At 33.9% G+C, this 22,806-nt stretch overlaps 3 protein-coding genes across 4 annotated transcripts; 2 read left to right on the forward strand and 1 right to left on the reverse strand.

Annotated features, from left to right (window-relative positions):
- Positions 1-258: 258 nt before the first annotated feature.
- LOC123006606 (cold shock domain-containing protein E1) lies at positions 259-15,047 on the reverse strand. 2 transcript variants are annotated; one of them, XM_044401210.1, is made up of 9 exons: positions 14,984-15,047; positions 8,823-9,357; positions 8,450-8,763; positions 5,602-5,781; positions 5,343-5,542; positions 4,305-5,292; positions 1,517-1,725; positions 890-1,468; positions 259-830 (listed from the first exon to the last, which is right to left on the reverse strand). In XM_044401210.1, exons 2-9 carry the CDS (start codon positions 8,914-8,916, stop codon positions 662-664), a joined length of 2,733 nt encoding a protein of 910 aa, XP_044257145.1. In that variant the 5' UTR covers positions 8,917-9,357; positions 14,984-15,047; the 3' UTR covers positions 259-661. The 2 variants fall into 2 exon arrangements, with proteins under 2 accessions (XP_044257145.1, XP_044257155.1); XM_044401220.1 differs by having other exon boundaries at positions 14,928-15,016.
- Positions 15,048-15,061: 14 nt separating this feature from the next.
- LOC123006644 (ataxin-3-like) lies at positions 15,062-16,482 on the forward strand. Its single transcript, XM_044401284.1, has 2 exons — positions 15,062-15,346; positions 15,390-16,482. The coding sequence occupies exons 1-2, from the start codon at positions 15,323-15,325 to the stop codon at positions 16,128-16,130; spliced, it is 765 nt and encodes a 254-aa protein (XP_044257219.1). The 5' UTR covers positions 15,062-15,322; the 3' UTR covers positions 16,131-16,482.
- A 2,070-nt stretch (positions 16,483-18,552) lies between these two features.
- LOC123010997 (sulfhydryl oxidase 1) lies at positions 18,553-21,061 on the forward strand. Its single transcript, XM_044408279.1, has 2 exons — positions 18,553-20,607; positions 20,676-21,061. The coding sequence occupies exons 1-2, from the start codon at positions 18,825-18,827 to the stop codon at positions 20,717-20,719; spliced, it is 1,827 nt and encodes a 608-aa protein (XP_044264214.1). The 5' UTR covers positions 18,553-18,824; the 3' UTR covers positions 20,720-21,061.
- Positions 21,062-22,806: the final 1,745 nt, after the last annotated feature.

The raw sequence follows: 22,806 nt of genomic DNA on the forward strand, positions 1-22,806 counted from the left end.
GTACCCACATCAACATTTGTAAAAAAAAGTCACATTCAAGTGTTTAAAAAAAATAAAATAAACCAAACTTGCGTAAAATTTAGGCACTATAATCAAGAGGAAACTACGAGACTTGTGATTATCACAGAAGAAAAGCGAAGAATGAAGGCTGAGACACACCAACTAGATCCATTACAAATATGGGATGTTGCGGGTACTGCAGAGACTGCAAACTAACATTACACCTAAATGGAGTCTAAATAAAAGTTACAAAAGGTCTTATAATGTAGAGTTTACTTATCGATGCAGTCTTCTCTAGATCATAATCTAATACCTTAACTCTGTATCCTAATAATAAATTCATTGTATTCATATTTGTCAATGGATTATCAACTTTTTTTAAATTTTTTTGGTTTGTAAGCAGTGTTTTAAGCACAGTAAAACTGCGAACGACTTTGTTCAATTCAACATGTATGAACATAGCTACGACTAATATTGGTGTGTAATACAACCGAAAAGGTTTTTCCTTGCCCTAGTTTACCATAACAATTTTGCAATTTATCAATAATTTAATAACCATACGTAATAGGACTTATGTAAAATACATTTTAGCCAACTCCACTGCTAAGACAAGAGTAAGTTAGTTGCTACGGTAGTATGACATGAATGAGAATGACTCTCGTTATTCGACAACGATTCCTGGCACACGTATGACACGTGCCTCAGATGAGAAACCCTTAGAGCCGTCGGGACCTTTCGGCTGACGCAAAACCGTCAACTTCGGACCCGCATCGTCCACGGAAACTGTACGCAGTCTACTAATCAACCGCTCTGGTCGCGCTTGCACATCACTGAAAAACAAAAACAAAAATTAAACTTTTGCCTCCCCCTTAACTTAACATCACCTCACCTGACTTTCACTACACTACAAGCCGAAGACTTGCCACTCCTATGATTGGTAACAAGTACAAATTCGACAGTGTCGCCAACTTGCAAATTGACATTATCCTTAACTTCCGTCATGTGGAAGAACAGCTTTTTCCCCTCTTCCACCTCATAAGCCAGAAAACCGAAATGACCCTTGATAGCATCCACTGTCGCTCGTAATTTCTTTCGTACAGCAATAATATTGGCAGCCCTGCCTGTCGAATCCACTTGTAATTGCACGTGGTCTCCCACTTGTAACAATTCTCGTTTATTCACAAGTCCCATTATGCCGAATTCATATTCCAGCGCTTTCTCTTCGGGATCTTCCGTTTTTATTCGAATCAAACCAGAGTATTCCGTCTGATCGGGATTTACCGAACGCAGAGGACGTACTACAGTTCCATCGAGAACATCGCCTATGACCGGCGGTAAATTGATCGTACCTTTCGGTATTATTTTTACGTTTTCGGCTGAAGAACACGTGCCCGAATTGCCGCGACTACCCAAGTTGTACTCAACTTCTTGGCCCAGTTCTAGACTGTTGGGCTCACCTTCGAAATTGCTACGAAAAAAAAATAACCGAGAGACAAAAAAACGAATTTTAGCTCACCTAAAATGGAAAAAGACTTCTTTATCATGTTGAATCGTTTCAATGAATCCAAAACCGTCTTTCAACGCTGCTATGAAACCCTGGTATATTTGACAATTGTTGCTAATTCTATGTTTAATTCCATTGGTTTGTGTGGCCGGTTGCACCACTTGAATGTCAACTGCTATCAACTCTTTGTTTCTCTTCACCTGATTTACGTTAAATTCGACCTAAAACAAACGGAATTTGAATTAGAATTATTTTATCTAAAGTCGCGGTCAATTCATAGTGGCCATTTAATTTATCTCAAAGTTGGCAGCACTTAGCCCGCCACTTCTATTGTGTGGGTTTTGTCAAAGTTGGTCGAAAAAATGTCAATAATTGTGACAGGGGCAATAGATTTTATATGTGAAGTATTCTAACCCGACTTTTTTAGAATTGTCATTTTTGATAACTGTCACTAAAAAAAAAACAATTGGATGTTTAACGTCGGATTTACACAACTCAATTTTTACAAATTTACACAGGGAAGTGGCCACTATGAATTGACCGCGACTTTATAGAATATTATTATCTTAATTACAAATTTTCATTTTGAAAAAGTATTTACAGAAACATTCTTAATTGCAATAAAATTTTAATTCTCTATTAATTTGATGTTTGAAAAAGAAAAGTAACAGACAAAATTCGGATTGTTTAATCGTACGATTGTAAAGGGCGCAAAAAATGATAAACGTGTAATTGTGTAATATTCGAATTATTTTGTGACGTTGCGAATGGGCGGGATTATGCAGCCCCGAACAAAAACCTTTTACACCGGAATTGTTACGAAATGGTTTTTGTGCCGTTTTTAAGGAAATTATTACAATAACGAATCAGTCTTAGTCAAGCTCCCGTACGAGTTACTTCAATTGTAATAATTATCCGCATAAAATATTAATTATTTGGTGGTTCAGTGCAAAACTGTGTAAAAATGGGGCCTGTATTATGAATGCGTGCGTGTTGGGTATTTTCGGATGCCTAATAGACGCGGTTTTAGAAATTTCGAGTGATTAGTGAGTGCCAATGGGGAAATGGACAAGACAATCGTGCTACAGAGGTCCGGATGAAAGAGTAAGTCAACAATAACTTTTAATTTTTTATTTAAATTGTTTGTATCCAATATTTTCAACTAATTTAATAACACATTAAACTAATTTTGAGTTTCTTTATTTTCAGTAGGTCCGTGTAAGAAGCAGAGGCAAATTGGGACAAAGGGTAGCAGAAGAAGATGCCATAAAGGTTAGTGCATTTTATTTTTTTGTTTATCGCCAAGTGAAGTGTGTAAATTTGTGATTTTTGAGTGCAACAGTAAGTATTTATTAAATTATGAATAGAAATTAATTGTGTTTGAGATAAAATTATTTATTATTGCCAAATTCTTTTTCAAAATTTGAAGAAGATGAGTGCAAATTTACTTTGTACTTTTTATGTAATAAAGAAACATCAGCAAGAACAAGACTAAGTATTGTACGAAGTTAATATTTTTCCAAAATAAATGGAACTTTTGTTTTGTTTCAGAATCTTCAATGACCAGTTAGTGCGAGTTGTCTTTTTTCGGGTGCCTAATAAACATTTAGTAGTGCGCGATTTTTAAAATTTCGAGTGTCAATGGGGGAAATGGAGAAGACAATGGTGTTACAAGGGTCCGGATTAAAGGGTGTCAACAATAACTTTTAGTTTTTTTAGAAAACTTACACTTTTTAAATTTTATTTAATATTTTCAACTGTTAGAATAACACATTGAACTGATTTTGTGTTTCTTTATTTTTAGTAGTTCCGTGTAAGAAGCAGAGGCAAATTGCGATAAAGGGTAACAGAAGAAGATGCCATAAAGGTTAGTGCATTTTATTTTTTAAATTTTTAAAGTGAAGTGTATATGTGATTTTTGAGTGCAACAGTAAATATTTATTAAATCATGAATAGAAATTAATTGTGTTTTAGACAAAATGTATTATTATTTCTTTTTCAAAATTTGTAGAAGATGAGTGCAAATTTACTTCATACTTTTTATGTCGTAAAGAAACAGCGGTTAGAACAAGATTAAGTATTGTACGAATTACACTTCTTCCAGAATAAATGGTAATTTTTGTTTTGTTTCAGAAACTTCAATGACCAGTAAGTGCGTGTTGTGTTTTTTCGAGTGCCTAATAGACATTTAGTAATGCGCGATTTTAAAAATTTCGGGTAATTAGTGAGTGCTAATGGGAAAAATGGAGAAGACAATCGTGCTACAAGGGTCTGAATTAAAAGGTAGTCAACAATGACTTTTAATTTTTTTTTAAACTTACATTTTTTAAATTTTATTTAATATTTTCAACTGTTTTAATAACACATTGAACTGATTTTGTGTTTCTTTATTTTCAGTAGATCCGTGTAAGAAGCAGAGGCCCATTAGTGTAGCAAAAGAAGATGCCATAAAGGTTAGTGCATTGTATTTTCTTTTTTCTTTTTTGCAAAGTGAAGTGTGTGATTTTTGAGTGCAACAGTAGGTATTTATTAAATTATGAATAGTAATTAATTGTGTTTTAGATAACATTTTTATTTCTCAAATTCTCTTGTAGAAAATTAATATTTTAACTATAAGAGTCTATAATTGCAGAAGAAAAACCACAATTTGTGTTTGGTAATTTTACAAAACTTGACACTTGGTCTTGTCTAGAGAGAATATCCTGGAATTAGAAAGCAAAAAAGTAACAGTTTCGTTCAAATGTGTTTTTTTTTTAATTATTGTGTAAATTGGTAAACTTATAATGATTAAAATTCTTACCTTATCTCCAAGTCTCGGGTAATTCTTCATATCACAATCTTTCGAGTAGAATGGTATAGTCTTTTTGACTCCGTTCGCTTGATAAGTGATCAATCCCGATTCGGGAGCATGTTCTCCATTTTGATTTTTGGTGGGACTCCTATTCAACCATGTCGTCGTCGGAATCTCTTTAAATACAATCCCCGTCAAATCATTCTCAACTCTCGTCTCGAACTGCACAGTTCCGTGCGGCAACCACTTCATTCTAATGGCACTTTGTCGATTATTCGAAAACGTACTTGTCTGATCCTGTACGACGGTAAATTCATACTCGTCATTCACCACCACTTCCCTATCCACGTCTAAAATCTCATTGAAATGGAAAAATAATCTGGCCTCGCGTTCAACACACTTCAAAAATCCAAATCCTTCCTTCACCGATGCGACAACTCCTTGTTCTCTCTTCTCGCCCGACACCAGAAAACTCTCATCCAAAAGCGAAATGTGTGTGGCTCTATTGAGTCCATCTCTGCGATCTGTTGCGATTTTAAACTGCACCCAATCGCCGTGACGAAGAGTAAAATCACCACGTTGGTCCTTATCGCCGAAGGAGATCTCCACTTCGGAGTGGTCGGGAGCGCGATATCGGATACGTCCCGGGAGGGCGTCAGTTTGATGACGTGCATTGGGGCCACGATCGAGCGGTTTCAAAACCTGACCTTTGAGAATCTCGGGCTTGAGGTCCTCGAAGATGACGGTGCCTGACGGTAAACGCGTTATATTACATGCGACTTCTTTACCGTTGCGAGTTTGAATGGTAAATTCAACGTCATCGCCCAATCGTAACTCCTCTTTGGTTTTCGCTTCGGAAAAATGGAAGAAGATCTCTTTAACGACATCTGCTCTTTCGATGAAACCGAAACTTTCCTTCATCGAACATACGACCCCTTGATACTTCACTGGGTGTGCAGGGTTCTCTAGACGCACATGACACGCCCCCAAGTTACCCCTAAGAATAACAAAATCAATTTTTTTTTTCACCTTCTCCAAGAAACAAACCTATTATTCGTCGCTATCTGAAAACTGACTTTATCCCCCGCTCTCAACGTGACGTTACCTTCCACGTCGTCTTTGGTGTAGGGTAGAAAGAAACATTCACCTCGATTTTCATAACTGATCCTCCCAGTTGAATCTCCACCGGAACCTTCACCTCGAAGTTCGGTTGTAACCGTTCCGGTTACCCTTTCTTCGCTCATAACCTATTGAACCGGAACAGAATTAGTTTTGTTAAAAAGAAGGAAATAAAAACACGACTCACTACTTCCGGTGCTATTTTTGTCACGGCACTGGCTATTGGTTTACCGGTACGTCGGTCATACGTCATTTCAAATTCCACCGGATCGCCAATTTTCAAATGTTCAATGTTACCACTGAACTGACTAAAATGGAAAAACAGACGGGCCTGTCGTTCGCAGCACTGAATGAAGCCGTAAGAGTGCTAGGAAAAAAAAAAAGAAACAATTGAAATAACAGCTCACTGTTCACACTATTATCGCGATCCTCTCACCTTATCATTACGAAATCGCGAAGCTGTGTTACCTGATTTTAATACAAAAAGTTGCAAACGTTTTAGTAAAAAAAGGCTCGCGTCAATACGAAATGGAAATGTCAAATAATCACCAGAATGATCTAAACTTATTTGTGTTTTACTAGTTCGTAATAAAAAATAAAAACAAAGATAAAAATTTAATTTTAGTAGTACCATACAAAATCAGGTTTACCTTATTTAATTTTTTAAGTTACCTGTTTAACACATTTATAAACAAGGCAATTTTCCTTTAATTTAACGTTTATGTTGACTAATTAACAAAACAAAACCTCTAACAACAGAAATTGTAGTAAAAAATGAAATTATTTCAACTAAACTGTACTTTTTAAATAATTAAGATAGTCGAAATATTTTTTAACAATCCAAATATACTGAAAGAAGCTCTAAAAACCAGGTAATATTCTTTTTGATACCTTAAACATCAGTTTAAAAATAGCTATTTATTGTAACTGACGAACTGACGTTCACGCCGTTAAACATTCTTGCGTGGATAAAACGAGACTAACACACGACTGCAATATAACGTTTTATCCACAATCACAGGCCCAAATTATTCCAAACTTAATTAAAAATTAAACTGACATTTAAACGTCACGCCAAATGTGCTTTCGGTTAAACGTAGTAAGCTGTTACGCGGTGCGCTGGTTACTAACAGTGGAATAAAGTTACTTTATTCCACTAGTAGATAAAGTGGTACTTTATACGCACCTAAAGTGTGGAATAAAGTCTCTTATAGAGTGATTGTGGATAAAATATATTTATCTCTCTTACCAGTACCTAACTTTTTTTTAGACAAATGAAATTATTTCAACTAAACTGTACTTTTTAAATAATTAAATAATTATACTGAAACAAGCTCTAAAAACCTAGTTATATTCTTTTTGACACCTTAAACATCAGTTTAAAAAAATATATTTTTCTCGCTGTTGCCAGTACATAACACTTTTTTTACAATTTTAGAAGTTTTCTGGACTATATTCAACATTCTAATTTTAAATTGGGACCTACATTTTTGTCTTCATTATTTGGTACAGACAAGTGCATAATGTTGTACCTTTACTAAAAATTATTGTTCAAAAAAAATATCAAAGTTGAAAAAAAAAATCCAGTTATGGTGGTGTCAAAAAGTAGCAAAGGAAAAAAAATTGCCAATATTTTTTCAAATTTTTTATACGAAGTGACAATAAAAATGATCTATAACAAATCAAAAACATCTAATTATGTGTTATTAATTTATTTTATTATTTATTTATTTTGTTTGCTTTTAATAAGATTATTGTTGACGTAAATTTTTTATTGACACCGTGCAACTAGATTATCTTAACTTTTATTCTTTATTTTTTTCAGCTTTAATAATTTTTTTAAACAAAACTTTTTGGTAAAATCAGAACAAAGTGCACAAGTCTGTACAAAAAGAACTAATAATATCTTCAAGATTATAAAAAAAATTGAGACAAATTAAAAAGTTAAAACATACTATAACATTTTGAAAAAATCTAAAATTGTCAGTTAATACAGTTTGGAGACAAAATACTTTGGTCGTCACTTTTCTGACACTTTAATGTAATTCAAGCTTTTACGTTAAAATGAATGACAATTTTAAATTAATGACAGCAATTACATTTTCCTATCAAAAACTTGTCAACTATGATTGACAGTAGCTAAAAATAAGGTTAACAGTCCTAAAGCATGCTTTACAATTTAATGTCACTCAAGTGACATTGACGACCAAAGTATTTTGTCTCTAACTGTACCGTGCGATCAAAGAAATAAATAAATTAGAGTAGGCGACGATTACTATTCCACAGTTGGTAACACGTTGGCTGGGAATCTGGGCTGGAAAATTTTCACACAAACTGAAGTTGAAAATGACCAACCACTATTTACTTCTTGTACAGCATTTTTGTAATAACTTGCAACAATAAAAAATTTCTGCTCTAAATGAATAAAACGCACACTTGTCAAAGTTTCCGCTGACATTTGATGTCAAAAATCAGGATTGCCATCTGAAAGACTTTAATCACCGCCTACTCTAATTTATTTTTTATTTTTTTTTGATCGCAGGGTACTAATTAAAATCTATTTAATTTAATTTTTTAATTTCTGAAATCGGGCTATAAATAAAAATTCTACAGCGCCTGTCGTTTTTTAAAATCACCCTACCGTTTTACTATTTTTTTATAGTTCGTAATAAAAAATAATAACAAAGATAAAAAATTTAAATGTAGTAGTATCACACATAATTATGTGGTTTACGTTTATACGTTTATTAACGTTTATATTGACAAAACAAAAGCTCCAACAACAGAAATTGTAGTAAAAAATTAAATTATTTCAACTAAATTGTACTTTTTAAATAAATAAAATTGTGGGAATATAAAAATCACGCTAGAAAATCGCATTTATCTCGCTGTTGCAAGTACCTAACACTACCAGAAGTGTCTGAAAACCCCGCTAAAAGCTCTCGATAAATCAATATCAAATCACAGCCTGTTTGTGTGTCTTTTATGTTAATTTGCGCACCGACGTGTGTTTATAAATGTGACATCATGTTTACCAGCAGCTTTTCGATGATGCCCGTTTCTCTGGTGCCCAAATTCGAGGAGTTGGAATCGTTGTAGCTGCTGTTGTTTCCGTTTGAGAAAACGTTGTTGGTGAGGGTGCTGTCTCCGCTACTGTTGAACATGTTATTCGAATCGAGCGAGAATGTACCAATCGGGAAACGAGAATTTGTATGGGTGGTACTCGACGATCCGTACAGACCGTTGCTGAATGAAGAAGACTTGTCCTGTAGCAAAGGAAAGTCTTGCCCGAACCGTGAATTTGATGTGGAGCGATTTGTAAAATTAAATGCTTGAGAAGATGCTTTGCCTGTAATCAATTGGTGGCTTTTTTTTTACAACGATTATTTCAAACTTGGTTAAAATTACCGTTGCTGGTCATAGGTTTGAAATCGATGATGGCAGAGTCTTGATTCATGGTGTCGGGCGGCTGGAAGGATTTCCACTGAGGATTCGTGGACATAGTCTATCAGTACAATGATTTATCTTTTCACTTCTTATCGTTTCTTAAGTGTAGTGAATATCACAGAATGGTTAGTGGTATATGTAAATACCCCACAAAAGTCAATTATGGCAGCCGAGACCGTACTAATAAAATTATCACTCCTACTTTGAAACCAAGTCACAAAGGTACAATATATGTTCAACAAACTTCACAATAATATATCGTTATTACAATGTTACTAGAAAAACAATCCAATATGTATAAAAATTACTATCCACAGTCACTCAAAATTTAATTATAACAGAATATATAAATAAAAAAATCCTCAGATGTCTTCAATGCGTGCTGGGTGCGTATTGTGCTGTTATGCTCATAATTTGTCAAGGCCAGTGGTTGCGCTGATACTGGTTTACTTTAAATTTTCTATGCTAATTTTGAAGGTTTTCTTAGTTACACAAGCTGAAAAAAGAACAAATCGACATTAGTAACACTTTTTCACATACGTGTATAATTAAGACTACACGAAAGCACCTCAAAAACTAGTAGAAACCAACAATTTTTACTCACTATTTTAACCCGCACTGGATGAATTATATAAATATAAAATAAAATTTTTCAATAAATAATTGAGTTGTTTAACCTTTTTCACTAAAACAAAAACATTTTCAATATTATTTTTTAATACAAACTTTAAATTTTAACACGCACTGAATGAATTATAAAAATATGAAATTTTTCAATAAATAATCGAGTGTTTAACCTTTTTTTACTAAAATATAAACATTTACAATATCATTTTTTAAATATAGTATGACATAAATCCAGATAGTTGTGCAAATAAAAAAAAATACAGTTATTTATTATACAAGACGATAAAATTGAATTTTATCTTTGAGAGCAATTTAGCGTTGAGACGCTAATATGCTCGAAAAGATAATGAAAATTTTATCGTCGTGTACAATATAAAATTTTATTCAATCCTCACTAATTTTGTAGTCAATTTGGTCGATATTTATAATAAATATTTATAATATTTATATTTATAATATTTATAATAAAATTCAACAATGAAATCTAATGTCAAAGATCGTTAGCAACTAACAACCACAGATATACAACAATGGATGTATTTTTTTATCATCTAGATAAAATTTCATTTTAACATGAAGAAAAGAGTAAATAAAATTCATTTTTAACATAGAGGATTGAATAAAACACATTTTTTTTATTTCAGTGATTTCTAAATTAAACATCTTTTGGGAAGCTATATTATTTAATAATGAATTGACAATTGTTTTTCCGGATTGTTATCATTTCCCATTTCCTGGTTTTCCCCTCAAGAAATTAAAAAAAAATAATATTCCGTAAAAGTGCATTTTTGCTGAATTCAGTGATGTAACGTATTTGAATTAAAAGGTAAAATACACATTTACGACTATTAAAAACTTGAAAAAATCCCATTATCAACTGCGTACAAAATTATTCAAATGATCATATTTTATAAGCATTATTTTAATTTTTATATTACTCGTGTTACAAAAACGTGCTAATATTTATATCACTGCACCAGATAACATCCACAAACCACCAAGTTATTTATTTGTGGATGTTTCGATAAAATACGACCTTGACTTGTATTATCTAACGTATTTTTAAGCTTTTCTTTTTTGAGAAAAATAACAACATTGAAGTGTCTCTTTTTAAATTTTTATCGCTGTTGATTTCATAGTTTCAAATCCAGGATAAAGTAAAAAACGTCCTTGCATCACATTTGTTTCTAACAAATCGATATTAACAAACTAAGCGGAAAAAATTGGAATTGAAAGCGTGCCTCCAAGTACCTTTCAAATAATAAAAAAAGAAAGATATCGACGTAATAAGACCCTTAAAACATGACGAAATTTATTCGTAGGTTATGAAAACGGAAATTACCGAGGAAACATCTAAACCAAATAAAAGAAATTGCCTAACTTTGTTTTTTTTATGCGACAACTGGTGGTAAATGATAAAGGAACACTGCACACTCAGCTGATTACCCAACAAGGATAAAAACGAAGCTCATTTTTTTAGAATTTATGAGTGTAAATCTCAGAAAATCTTCAAGTAATGGCAATAAATAATCCTAAAATTTCCATTCCCATTACGTTACGTCTTTATTACAAACGACGTCACTAAAAAATTAACAATCAAATCCAGGCAAAGATTTCATTCCGATGTGTGACTATTTTTAGTTTTAATAAAACTCCTGTCAATCATCCCTCTATTAGCACCATTTATTTTTTCAACTAATGAATCAATATTGATTTTGTTTGGTGGAGGTTTTCAACGATTTAAAAATTCCAACCACCAATGCACAAATAATCTCATCTATTTTGTTGATTATTATTATTATTATTATTATTATCAAGTGTGGCCTCGATTAATTTACTCGATTGGGTACTTGATGGTAATTATTTTCCGCAAGTTTCAATTTGGCTAAAACCGTAAACAGAATAATTAATTCCTACCGTTAATATAGATTTCATATAAGAGGAGGAAAAATGACCAACGTAAATTTATTAACTCATTTCCTTTGTTTATAAATTTCGGGTTAAAATCTGAAACAATGCCAAATGAGATCGGACCGCAGACTGAACGCTAATGAAGATTATTAAAATGACGAGAGAAATGCAAAGGGGAGTATTGTATCGAGCGAACGACGAACGAGGCTTAATTAAATGACATTTAAATGACTTTTATCCTGTTTTAAAGTAATATCACGCAATTTCTGATTGTAAATAAGCCGACAATTTTAAGTTTTATTTATATAATATCACAACAAATCACCTACAATTGAAAACTCTTCGTTTAAAACAACATTTTGTAATTACTTTTGTCCACACAATGAAAAAGTTCATGAATAACCTTCGAACTCCCCCAATTAAAATCTCCAAAAGTGCCTCAAGGTTATAATTTTAACTTATTTTTTTTTACCCTCCTCATCAAAGCTTGCGTCTGGTCTAATTTAACGCTCGATAGAGTCTACATTTGTTTAAATAATTAAGAAAACTTCTGCTCGGTTTTTAATTTCAGCACCGAGTGATTTGTGTAATTTGCGAATCCGGCAACGATAACCTCGATATTTCACAACTAATATTTGTTTTTTTAATATCTGCAATAAATTAAACCTTCGACGAATTTCTCTAGAAAATTTTGATATACCTTAGGTTTATAGCATTAAAATCACTAATTGAAATTAATCGTAAACTTGATAACTAATGTAAAAATATAAAATTACGCGAAAACACAATCTTTGTTTATTTTCTTTTTGCTAATTTTAACGTTTTTATAATTCATTCATTTCATAAAGATATACTCAAATATATTTTTATAATAGAATAGTATATTACAACCGTAGTGAGAAATATTTAATTACCTCGAGGGCTCAGGTGATCTGACCGAGAGACAGCTATTTTGTTGGTACTTTAATATAGTTAATATGCAAACAAATTGCGTTTTTGACATTTGATTGACAACTTTCATATTTTCCGACCAGGGAATGTAGTGACGTATTTTCCAACTTCTAAAAGGATAAAAATTCGGCGGAGTAATAAAAAATTATAGGTAAAAACTCTCTTTTTTCGAAAATATACAAAAAAAAAAATATAACAAATTAAATAAGCCATTGTAATCCTAAAAAACATTAACTATTTATAGCTTATGTTATTTAACTCTGTCCAAAAGTTATACAGGGTGAATATAAAGTATGGAACCAAGCAGTTTTTTTTTTTAATCATTTGCCCCCAGAAAATAATAATTAATATAAATTAAAGTAATATAAAAAATGTGATTCTATTTTGAGAACGAAATTTTGTTTTGTTTTTTAGCTATGCGTTCTTTATTTGTCAAAATTGCAATTGATGTAAAAAAAAATTCAAAAAATTAAATATAAAATTTATAGTTGTAATCCTTACATGACCTTCATGAGAAAAATGTTTTTTTAGAAAGTTTTCAAAAATTTTATTCTTGATAAAACATTATATTTTTATAATATTTTACCATTCATCAAATAATTTTTTCCAAAAAATAAATTGTTTAAACAAAAAACGTTTGGTTCCATACTTTTTATTCACCTGGTATGTGTCGTTTATCCTTAAGTTTTTTCTATGGAAAACTTTAGGTATCCGTAGTTTTTTCATTAGCTTACATTTCAAAACAACTTTACTATTGAATACCACAAACCACAACAATTTGATTCATTGTTTTATAAGTGTCGTAAATTTTAATTTGACATAACTTTTAACTTTCTTGTCTACACGAAATTTTGCGAGTCTAGTTTAAGACAGTTCCTGTCGACCGAACAAGCTTTGTTTTTTTTTTGCTTTTTAGTACATTTTTTTAAATAAAAGATGATTTTTAAAAAATATTCCACCCAAATTTCAGAAAGAAAAGTGGCCAACTACACTTCAAAAATAAAAAAATACTTCCCTCTTCTGTCAAAAATACTATAAAAATACACAAAGGTGTCCCAGAACACGCACCACAAAAGAAAAATGCCAAGTAGGATGTAAGATAAGATACCCGAAACGTTTAAAAAATTATATGTCAACAAATTTTGACATTTTACCTTTCTTATGTCTATTTATTGTTACCGATCACCTTGTATATGTTTTTTTTTTTTTTATAATTATTCAGTAAAGGTGGAAAAACTTTGCCAATAAAAGCCACAAATAATGATAAATAAAGTAACAATTTTATTAATAGCATTCCGTAAAAAATATGAGAAATTATTTTTCTAACCAAAATAAATAGCATCAAAGTACAAAATTTAAAACCACATAATTTGAAAATTTTTCTAGACAAAATTTTTTAAACATTTTTTTATGTTCCTGGTATCTTATCTTACTTTGCGTTTTTCACTAATTCGCAAATTCTGGGACACCTGTGTAACCTCTCAGAGAAGTAAAAATTTTACTTCTTCCATCGAAAAACACACGGCTAGATTTAATAGTAATATTGAAATTTCAAAAGAAATTGTTACTTTTAAAGTTTTTCTTGATGGGTCGTAGAAAAAAATTATATGATTACACTGAAGAAAACTGTCGTTTCTTCCCTTGATGGTTACTGACTTTAACTTAAGGGAGGAAAGGTACACTTTCCTCCCGACGGTTACTATGTTTACCGCTATTTCTTTTTAGTTGAAACTGAATGTTATATTTTTTTTTGTCGCAAATGTAACTCGTCACATTACAATTTTAGTAAAAGCATCAAGTCTGAGACGTCCGTCTCTATTTATAATTGACAAAAAGAGCCGACACGTGAAGACGTTAAAAATAAGTTGTATTTACAAACTCCATGTTGGTAATGTAATTCTCTGTAAAATTTTCCATGACTTTAGATAAACGATCATGCTTTTTTATTAAAACAAGAGAAATTAATACAAACTGAAGGCAATAGAATCGAGCGCCGACTCCCATCCAAAGCTCGACGGTAATTATGGTATCCTTGTAATTACAACAGATCTAATTTAATTAAAAAAGTGTGATATTTTAGCTTCGGCGGCACAATAGCCCTCTTTAACTCACAAATGAGTGCTCGTTAATGAAGTGCCTCAATGTAAACAAAAACAAACAAAATGGGAAAAAGTTGTTAATTGGAAAACTCGACGTAATAAAATATTTAAATATAGCCCCCGGTACGGCAAATGTTTATCACAGCTTCACCCATTAGCTAACATAGCTCCCGATTTAGAACCATGTGCATTTGGGGCAAGGGGTAAAACAACGGTCAAATTATTGATTTGCTTACAAACCGTCTGTTGAAAGTTTCAACAACCAAGCCGGGGCCGGCCCCGTCCGCCCCGAAAGCCCCCAATTGGAACACCCCGTCGACTCAACAGCCTAAATCCGAAGATTACTGCGTAGATCGAACCGCACAAAAGATGTAACAAGTAAGGGTTAGAGGGACAAGTTTCGCACAAAAACTACCATTTTAAGCGGATAAAACAACTGAAATCGAACATATTGGTGGTAATAATGAAAATTACGTACTTTTTGTAGCGGTTTTGATGTTAATTATACGAAAATTTACAAAAATTTCAACTCACCACGACACAGCACAGCACTGACGACATGCCGCCATGTTGAATGTCAACATGATCGAGAAAAACAAAACGAACCAAAAACGAAGCGCTCTGATTGGTCCACGCGCCATTACCAACCTAACATAATTAATTCATTTTTGTTTAGTTCCCAAACTGTCATTACGTTTTTGAGAAATTTTCGAATTTTTTCGAAACTTGGACAAGTTCAAGTATTCCGACCCGGTTTCGTGCATTCCCTGGGCTTGATTCAAGCCATGTCAGCATTTTTTACCACAACTTTACTCCTAACCTAAAAGTGCTAAAAATTTGTATGGATTTGGTTGGGGTGCTCCCGCTTTGACGATGGACTCGATTTTCCACGAGAAGGTGAGCTTTTGGGGGTTTGATCAAACCTAACCTCACTTTTCAGCAAGAAGGTTCTCTATGCGCCCAACACTGCCTCAACTCCCTTCTCCAGGGCCCTTATTTCACCGCCGTGGACTTGAGCATCTTGGCCGAGAAACTGGACGAGGAAGAACGTGTCAGGATGGCCGAATCGGGTGAAGACTCCGAGGAGTACCGAAACTTCCTCAAACAGCCCTCAGGCAACATGGACGACAGCGGCTACTTCTCAATCCAAGTCATAAGCAAAGCCCTGCAGGTGTGGGGGCTGGAAATCGTGCCTTATACCGCCGACGACGAGCGCGTCAAAAACCGCGATCCGAGCAAAATGCAAGCGTTTATCTGCAACTACCAGAACCACTGGTTCACGATACGCAAAATAGGGAACCAGTGGTTCAACCTCAACTCGCTCTTGGCCAAGCCCGTGCTCATTTCGGACACGTATCTGGCGTTGTTTTTGGCCCAGTTGAAAAACGAGGGCTATTCGAATTTCGTTGTCTTCGGGGAGCTGCCCCAGTGTTCCGCCGACGAGGTCATCAGGAGCAACCCCGTGGTACCCACGCTGAACACCCAGCCGTCGGAGGAGGACCCCGAGCTGCAAGCCGCCCTCAAATTGAGCCTCAGTCAAGACTGCCAGGAGGTGGGGACTTCAGTCCCGAATACCGACGACGAGGAGCTGCAAAAGGCCCTCTTGTTGAGTCTCTCGTGTGAGAATGACGACGAGTCGAACCTGAAGAAAGCGCTCATTTTGAGTATGAGCAATGTGTGACCTCGATTTTAAGTTAGCGTAAGAGCAATGTTTGAGGGACTTTTAGGTGTAATCGATTTTTACTAACATCCGACGCATGTTCTAGATTTAGGTGGAAATTTTTCTAATAAAACTAACTGTAAAAACTGTTATTGTTGTTATTGACCAGAGTTTAATAAATTATGAAATGTTTTGGTTTAAACTTGTATTTATTTAGGCAGTGACGCTTTTTTTCTAATATTTTTTAGTTATTTGTTATACATGTAACCAAGTACCTGCAATATTCACGTCACGGTGACCATTATAGGTATTTTTTAACTAATTTATTGTGAAACTTCATACTGTGTACTTAATTATTAAAAGTTTGTTATTATTTAGTGTTTGATTTAGTTATACAGGGTGGCGGAAAAATGCGTTAAATCATTTTAGGGGCTGATTCCTTAGGTCAATAGAGAAAAAAAGTTCCCATGGACATATGTCCAGAAATGATTTCTTAAGAAGTTAGAACGATATTTTGATTTTATATAAATTCATTACGTGGGTTGCTTTTAAAAACGTTTTAACATTTTATTGTACAACGTTTTCCAAATTACAATTATTTTTTATAGGAAAGTCGCGGTCAATTTATAGTGGCCATTTAATTTATTGCACAGTTGGTAGCCCCTCTTGTAGGCGGATTGTGTCTATGTTGGTAGCACATGTAACTAAACTGTGTCATTAATTGTGACAGGCGCAGTATGGATTTTATATGTGAAGTATTCTAACCCGAGAGAATTGTTACTTTTGGTAGATATCTCCCTAAAAAAACAATTGCAGTCAGATTTACACAATTTTTACAAATTTGCACAGAGATGTGGCCACTATGAACTTACCGCGACTTTGCTAATGGATTCAGGGCCAAAAAATTACCCCGAATGCAAAATTTTGTAAATTTATCTCAACCCATAACTGAGATAATTGATAATTGAAAAAAGAGACCACCGAAATTTTGTAACGTTTTTTTTCGGATATTCTGTGTAGTATAGGCAGTAAATTAATATGCAAATAACAAAATTTACTGTGTCGTTAATGTAATCAGAACCAATTTCATAGAAATTACTTCTCGTTAAGTTTTAATCGAGTATAAAAAGTATTATTAGATTTTTAACACTAACTTAATTGTCTTGATTTTTTGGAAAATTGAAAATTTGCTAAATTGGAATAACTTACCTTATCTCTTTTCATTTTCGCCTCTGCTATCAGTTTTTATCTTTTCTTTGTAATTAATTGGTATTTCAGGACCGCCAAACGATAATTGAAAAAATGAGAAGCTTGCAAAAACATTAGCGTATTATCAGCAAAAGCAAATTATGTAAAGTCAATATTTCTAGAATTATGATTTCGAAAAAAATGTCACAAAAATTCTGTAACTCGTTTTCAAAATAAAAACGTTTTAAAAACATTGTTTTAAGAATAAGAAGATGATTATTTTGTATATTTGTATCAAATTCAAGAAATCGTTTATTAGCTAATAAAAATCGACTAATTTACGAGATTTAGATTAAAAGTTATGATGTTCTATAAACAATATTAATGAAGAAAGTACATCGTTTTTTCAGTACAGTTAAACCTCTGTAATCCGAACACCGATAGCAAATATCCCCACTTCTTATAAACCAGCTCCATATACACAGTGACTCAAAAAAACCGGAGAGTCTCTTTGGTGATTTATTTTTATAATTTTATTAAATTATGAATATTTGAAAATACCACAAATTGACAACGCTGCATTTTGAGCCATATTTTAATCTTATTGTGCCTAAAACGTTGTTACTATGGAAACAAACAAATTTTTGATGTGCTGTTTCCAATTTATCCCTTTTTTAGGTTTTATGCACATTTTGCTTATTATTATTAAAACTGTTTTTTTTTTAATCTTAGATGCTTATTTTAACGTCTTTTACTAATAAAACACAAAATTACCTTCGCGGATTAATAAAAAAATTATATTAAAATTGCATTTTTAAAAAATTGAATCAAAGGAAACTGCCAGTAGTGGTACGCTATCTGATGTAATAATTTATGTATACAAAAACTAATTTCCATAAACAAATTTTGATCAAAACCTTCGTAAGAAAAGATAAAGAAAAGTCCCAAAAGGCTCTGAGAGAGTTAAATTATTCATTCTTTACTTGCAATAAATTCACATATACGATAAAATTATACATTTTTTAAAATTTGGTTTTACTTAAAATACTTAAAAAAATGTAATTATTTTATTACATTTTTTTTTTCTAGCTGCTGTGCTTTCTCTCACCTTGTTGCACCGTGGTTATTTTGTCCCAGCTTCCCCTAATAAATTGGGCACCGTCATTTATCAATTTTTATCGCTCGCTTATTATACTCCTAATCTTTATTTGTGCTATTGGACAAATTACTATCATTATCAACTAATCAATATCTTTTAATTCAATGTTAATCATTTTTACAAAAAAAAAGTATGGAAAGTGTATCACTTTCGACTTTCTAAACAGCTGTCATAACCTGATCTGTCAAAATTATGACAATTGTGTACGTAAACAACAGTCAGTTCATTCACTTTAAATAATTGAATTACCAATAAAAGTGCAGCAAAGCTCGCTCCTTATCGTCGTAATTATAAATCCCATCAAAATCCTTTCTCAGTACATTCGTGAACGTAGTGAGTGACGTGTGTGGTTATAACCTCAAAACAAGATGCAAAGACGGTGCACCCTACTCGCCCTCATCCTCGCCCTGTCAATCCACCTCGTGAACAACGCATCTCTCTCCATTTACGAGCAAAAAAAATACAAACAATTTCTCGAAGGCCAAGGTCTCTACTCCCCCGACGACGACGTCGTCATCCTCACAGTGCACAACTTCAAATCTCAAGTAATGGGCAGCAACCACGCCTGGCTTGTCGAGTTCTACAACAGCTGGTGCGGCTTCTGCCAGCGCTTCGCCCCCTCGTGGAAAGCCCTCGCGACCGATGTGAAGGGCTGGAGCGACTTGGTGAAAATCGCAGCCTTGGATTGCTCAGTCGACGAGAACACACCGATTTGTCGCGAATACGAGATCATGGCGTACCCCACATTGAGGTACTTCCACGAGGGGTACCAACCCGGGCCCCAAAACCTCGGCGTGGCGGTGCAAAAAGGCGACGATGTGGTGGCCCACCGACATTACCTCATCGAGAGGCTTGTGACCGAGCAAAGGGAGCACCGAGGGGGGCTTTACCCGAATTTGTTACCCTACGAACAGTCCACTCTTGAACGAGTCTTTGACGGGAGTGAGGCCCAATTTGGGTTTTTGGTGGTCGAAAAACCGGGGAGTTTTTTAGGGGCTGAGGTTACTCTCGACTTACACAAAACCCCCATCGTTATCAGATACACATTTGATAACAATACAAGTCTTTTGAACAAGTTTGGGATTAGTACAATTCCGATTGTGATCAGTTTTGATCGCAATTTGAATTATCAAGTCCATACAAGTGCAAGGTCAAGACAAGAGATCAAGCTTGTGATTGGTCAATTTTTGCAAAAGAAACATGTGAGAGTCACGGATGAGACTCCGAAACAGGAGATTTTCACGGGGAAGTGGCTCGATGTCGAAGTCCCTGACATGTCTTCACTGATCCAGGAGCGTGCAAAGCAGGCCTTGAAAGAGAGGATTAAGAGTATGGGTGATGTCGTGTTCCAAATGGACCTTGAAACGGCCCTTCGCTACTCCCTTAAACACGAAATCGCGACAACTAAACTCATCGAAGGCGAGAAATTGCAAGTTTTGCGCTCTTATTTAAACATCCTCCGGAAGTACTTCCCCTTTGGCCGCGGCGGCCAACTCTTCCTCACCGAACTGGCGATGAAAGCTTCGGCCGATTCCGTCCCCGGCTCGGAACTAGCCGAAGTGATAACCCGAGCCGAGGGTGAGACCAGTTACGTGTTTTCCTCCCCCCAGCAATGGTTGGCGTGTCGGGGGAGTTCCCCGGCTTTCCGGGGCTACCCTTGCGGTTTATGGAAGTTGTTCCATTTCCTAACGGTGAATTCAGCGGAGCAGAATGTAAATAACCGACGCGCTGACCCGTTGGAAGTCCTAAATGTGATGCACGGCTACGTGAAGAACTTCTTCGGGTGTCACGATTGCAGTCAGCACTTCCAGGAGATGGCGTTGCGGAGAGAGATGCACAACGTGTCGTCGTTGGACTCGTCGGTGATGTGGCTGTGGATGGCGCACAACGAGGTGAATAAGCGTCTGGCTGGGGACCAGACGGAGGATCCCGAGTTCCCGAAGGTGCAGTTCCCGTCGAAGGAGAGGTGTCCGACGTGTCGGAATAACAATAATTGGGAGTTGTTGGAGGTGTTGAAGTATATCAAGCAGATGTATAACGGGATTAATGTGAGGTACATCGGGTCGGACACGACGCTCCTCCACGTCGGCTTGGAGGGGGGGAAGGCGGCGTCGAGCGGATCCAGCAGCGTTTTTAGACAGTTAGATATGAGTATGTGTTTTATTTTATATGTGTTTTCTTTTTTATTACTAGCTGTACTAATACGTATATTTCTAAAGCGAGGCTATCGGAAAAAGCCGTACGTTTACGACCTGTTGGGTAAAGTGTGATTGATGATGGTGGAGGGGCCCTGGAAATGGACAACGAACATTTGTGATTTACTAGGTTTAAGTTACATCACATTCTTTTGTTTACCAAAGAATACTACTTTGTTATGTAAATATTTTAGTTGTTTAGTCGATTGCATTTTATTTGTTGGGTAGGTACAAGATCAAGGTTGTTTTATATTTTTGCAACAAAACGTGACTGATTACGTATTTTAAATTTTTTGCCGGTTTTTTATTGTATTTATTGACTATTTTATACAAAGTGTTTTATGCTTGATTAAGTGAAATGCATGTAAATAATAAAATACAATTGAGAGTACAACTACTTTCTTATGTAACTTTGGTGTTTGTTCTTATCAACCTCACAACCTGTAATCATTCTTGTTAACAACGTTATACAGGGTGCGCCAGAACACGCCCCAGAGAAAAATTTCAAGTAAGGTAAGATACTAGGAACATGGAAATGTTGACATAAATTTTTTGACATTTGACATTTTTTTATGTCTATTTATTGATACTGATGATCTTGTATATGCTTTTTTACAATTATTTAGTAAAAGTACAAAAATTTTGCTAATAAAAGCCACAAATAACGTCAAACGGAGTTACAATTTAGGATGTAGCTTCCTTGTTTCCTCTTCTAATAACCTGTAGCAAAAAAACCTGGAAAATTATTTTTCCAACAGAAATAAATAGAGTCAAAGTGCAAAATTTAAATTCTCATAACTTATAGATTAATTTTTTTAAACATTTTTTCCATGTTTTTTTCTCTAGGGCGCGAGTTCTGACGCACCCTGTATAGGATGTGCCGGCTAAACCTCAAACTGGAAGCATTAATTTTTCTAATAAATGTCGAAGGTTTACGTTTTTTTACATTTGCTTGAAGTAGGCCAACATTGGTCTAACTCGGTAATTGTTTATATTTTTTTCGAAATATTTACGTTTTTATTTAAAAAACATGGCGAAACACTTGAAAAAGACAAAAAGAATGAATAAAGTTAAGTAAATGATTCTGCTTGTAATAGTAAAAGATAGACGTAATTTAGATTTTATGCGAAAGAAAGAGACAAGACTATAGTAGTAAATAATGCTTTTGCTACAATTAATTCATACCACCCAATGACTTGATTTGGTGTTTTTGTGTGGGTTTGATTTCGCAAAATTCCGCAACAAACAGATTTTGGTTCAAAAACGTGCTTAAAGACTTAAAAAAAAGATAAAGTAACACATTTTTTATGCAATTTTGAGTTTTTTCGGTTTATTTTTGTTTTAATCTTGTTCAGAACCAGTTAAATCGAGTGAAATTAATAAAATAACATCAATATCTTTTTTTGTAACTTTTAGGTATATTTTGACAAAATCTTTGAAAATAAGTGAGTTTTCTGGTTCCAAAACGAAAAAATCGAGCAAAACAATCTAAAATAATATCAATTTTAATCTGATTTGGTAATTTTTTAGTCAGTTTTCGCAAAACGTTGAATGTATTTCGAAAACGTGCTGAAACACTCTAAATGAAAAAATAACATTATTTTGGGTCTGATTTGGTGAATTTTCGGTTTGTTTGTAAAGAAACTTTGCAGAATAATAGTGTTTCTAGCTGAAAAATGTATTAAAACGCTCTAAAAAAGACCAAAATAATATACTTTGTGGACAAATTTAGCGATTTTTTGACCCTTTATGAGTGGAATCTCATAAAAAAAAAACAAATAAAATTATATTCTTAACTAAATTGATGATTTTTTGACATATTTTTGAAAAAATGTGGTTAAATAATTGAGTTTCTGAACAAAAAACGTACAAAATGTTCAAAAGGATCACTAATTAAAAAATCAAATTTTGTTTCTAGACGATTACGCAGAAAACTTAATTTTTCAAAGGTTTGGGCAAATTTTATTCTAAAAGAATAATTTCAAAATATACCTTTTAATTTTCTGCTGTAACTGCAGTTACAGATTTCTAAAAATATCGTGAAAAATATTCAATTTTTACAAAAGTTTTCGCCAAATCTACCATAAAAATCACCTGATATAGTGAAATTTCACCAGCCTTGGCAACACTGATAGCGGTTACATATACCGGAAAT

The sequence above is a fragment of the Tribolium madens genome, unplaced genomic scaffold (genome assembly GCF_015345945.1).
Source record: "Tribolium madens isolate multiple individuals breed KSU strain unplaced genomic scaffold, Tmad_KSU_1.1 Scaffold_11;HRSCAF=98;Tcas5.2_LG3b, whole genome shotgun sequence".
NCBI lineage: Eukaryota > Metazoa > Arthropoda > Insecta > Coleoptera > Tenebrionidae > Tribolium > Tribolium madens.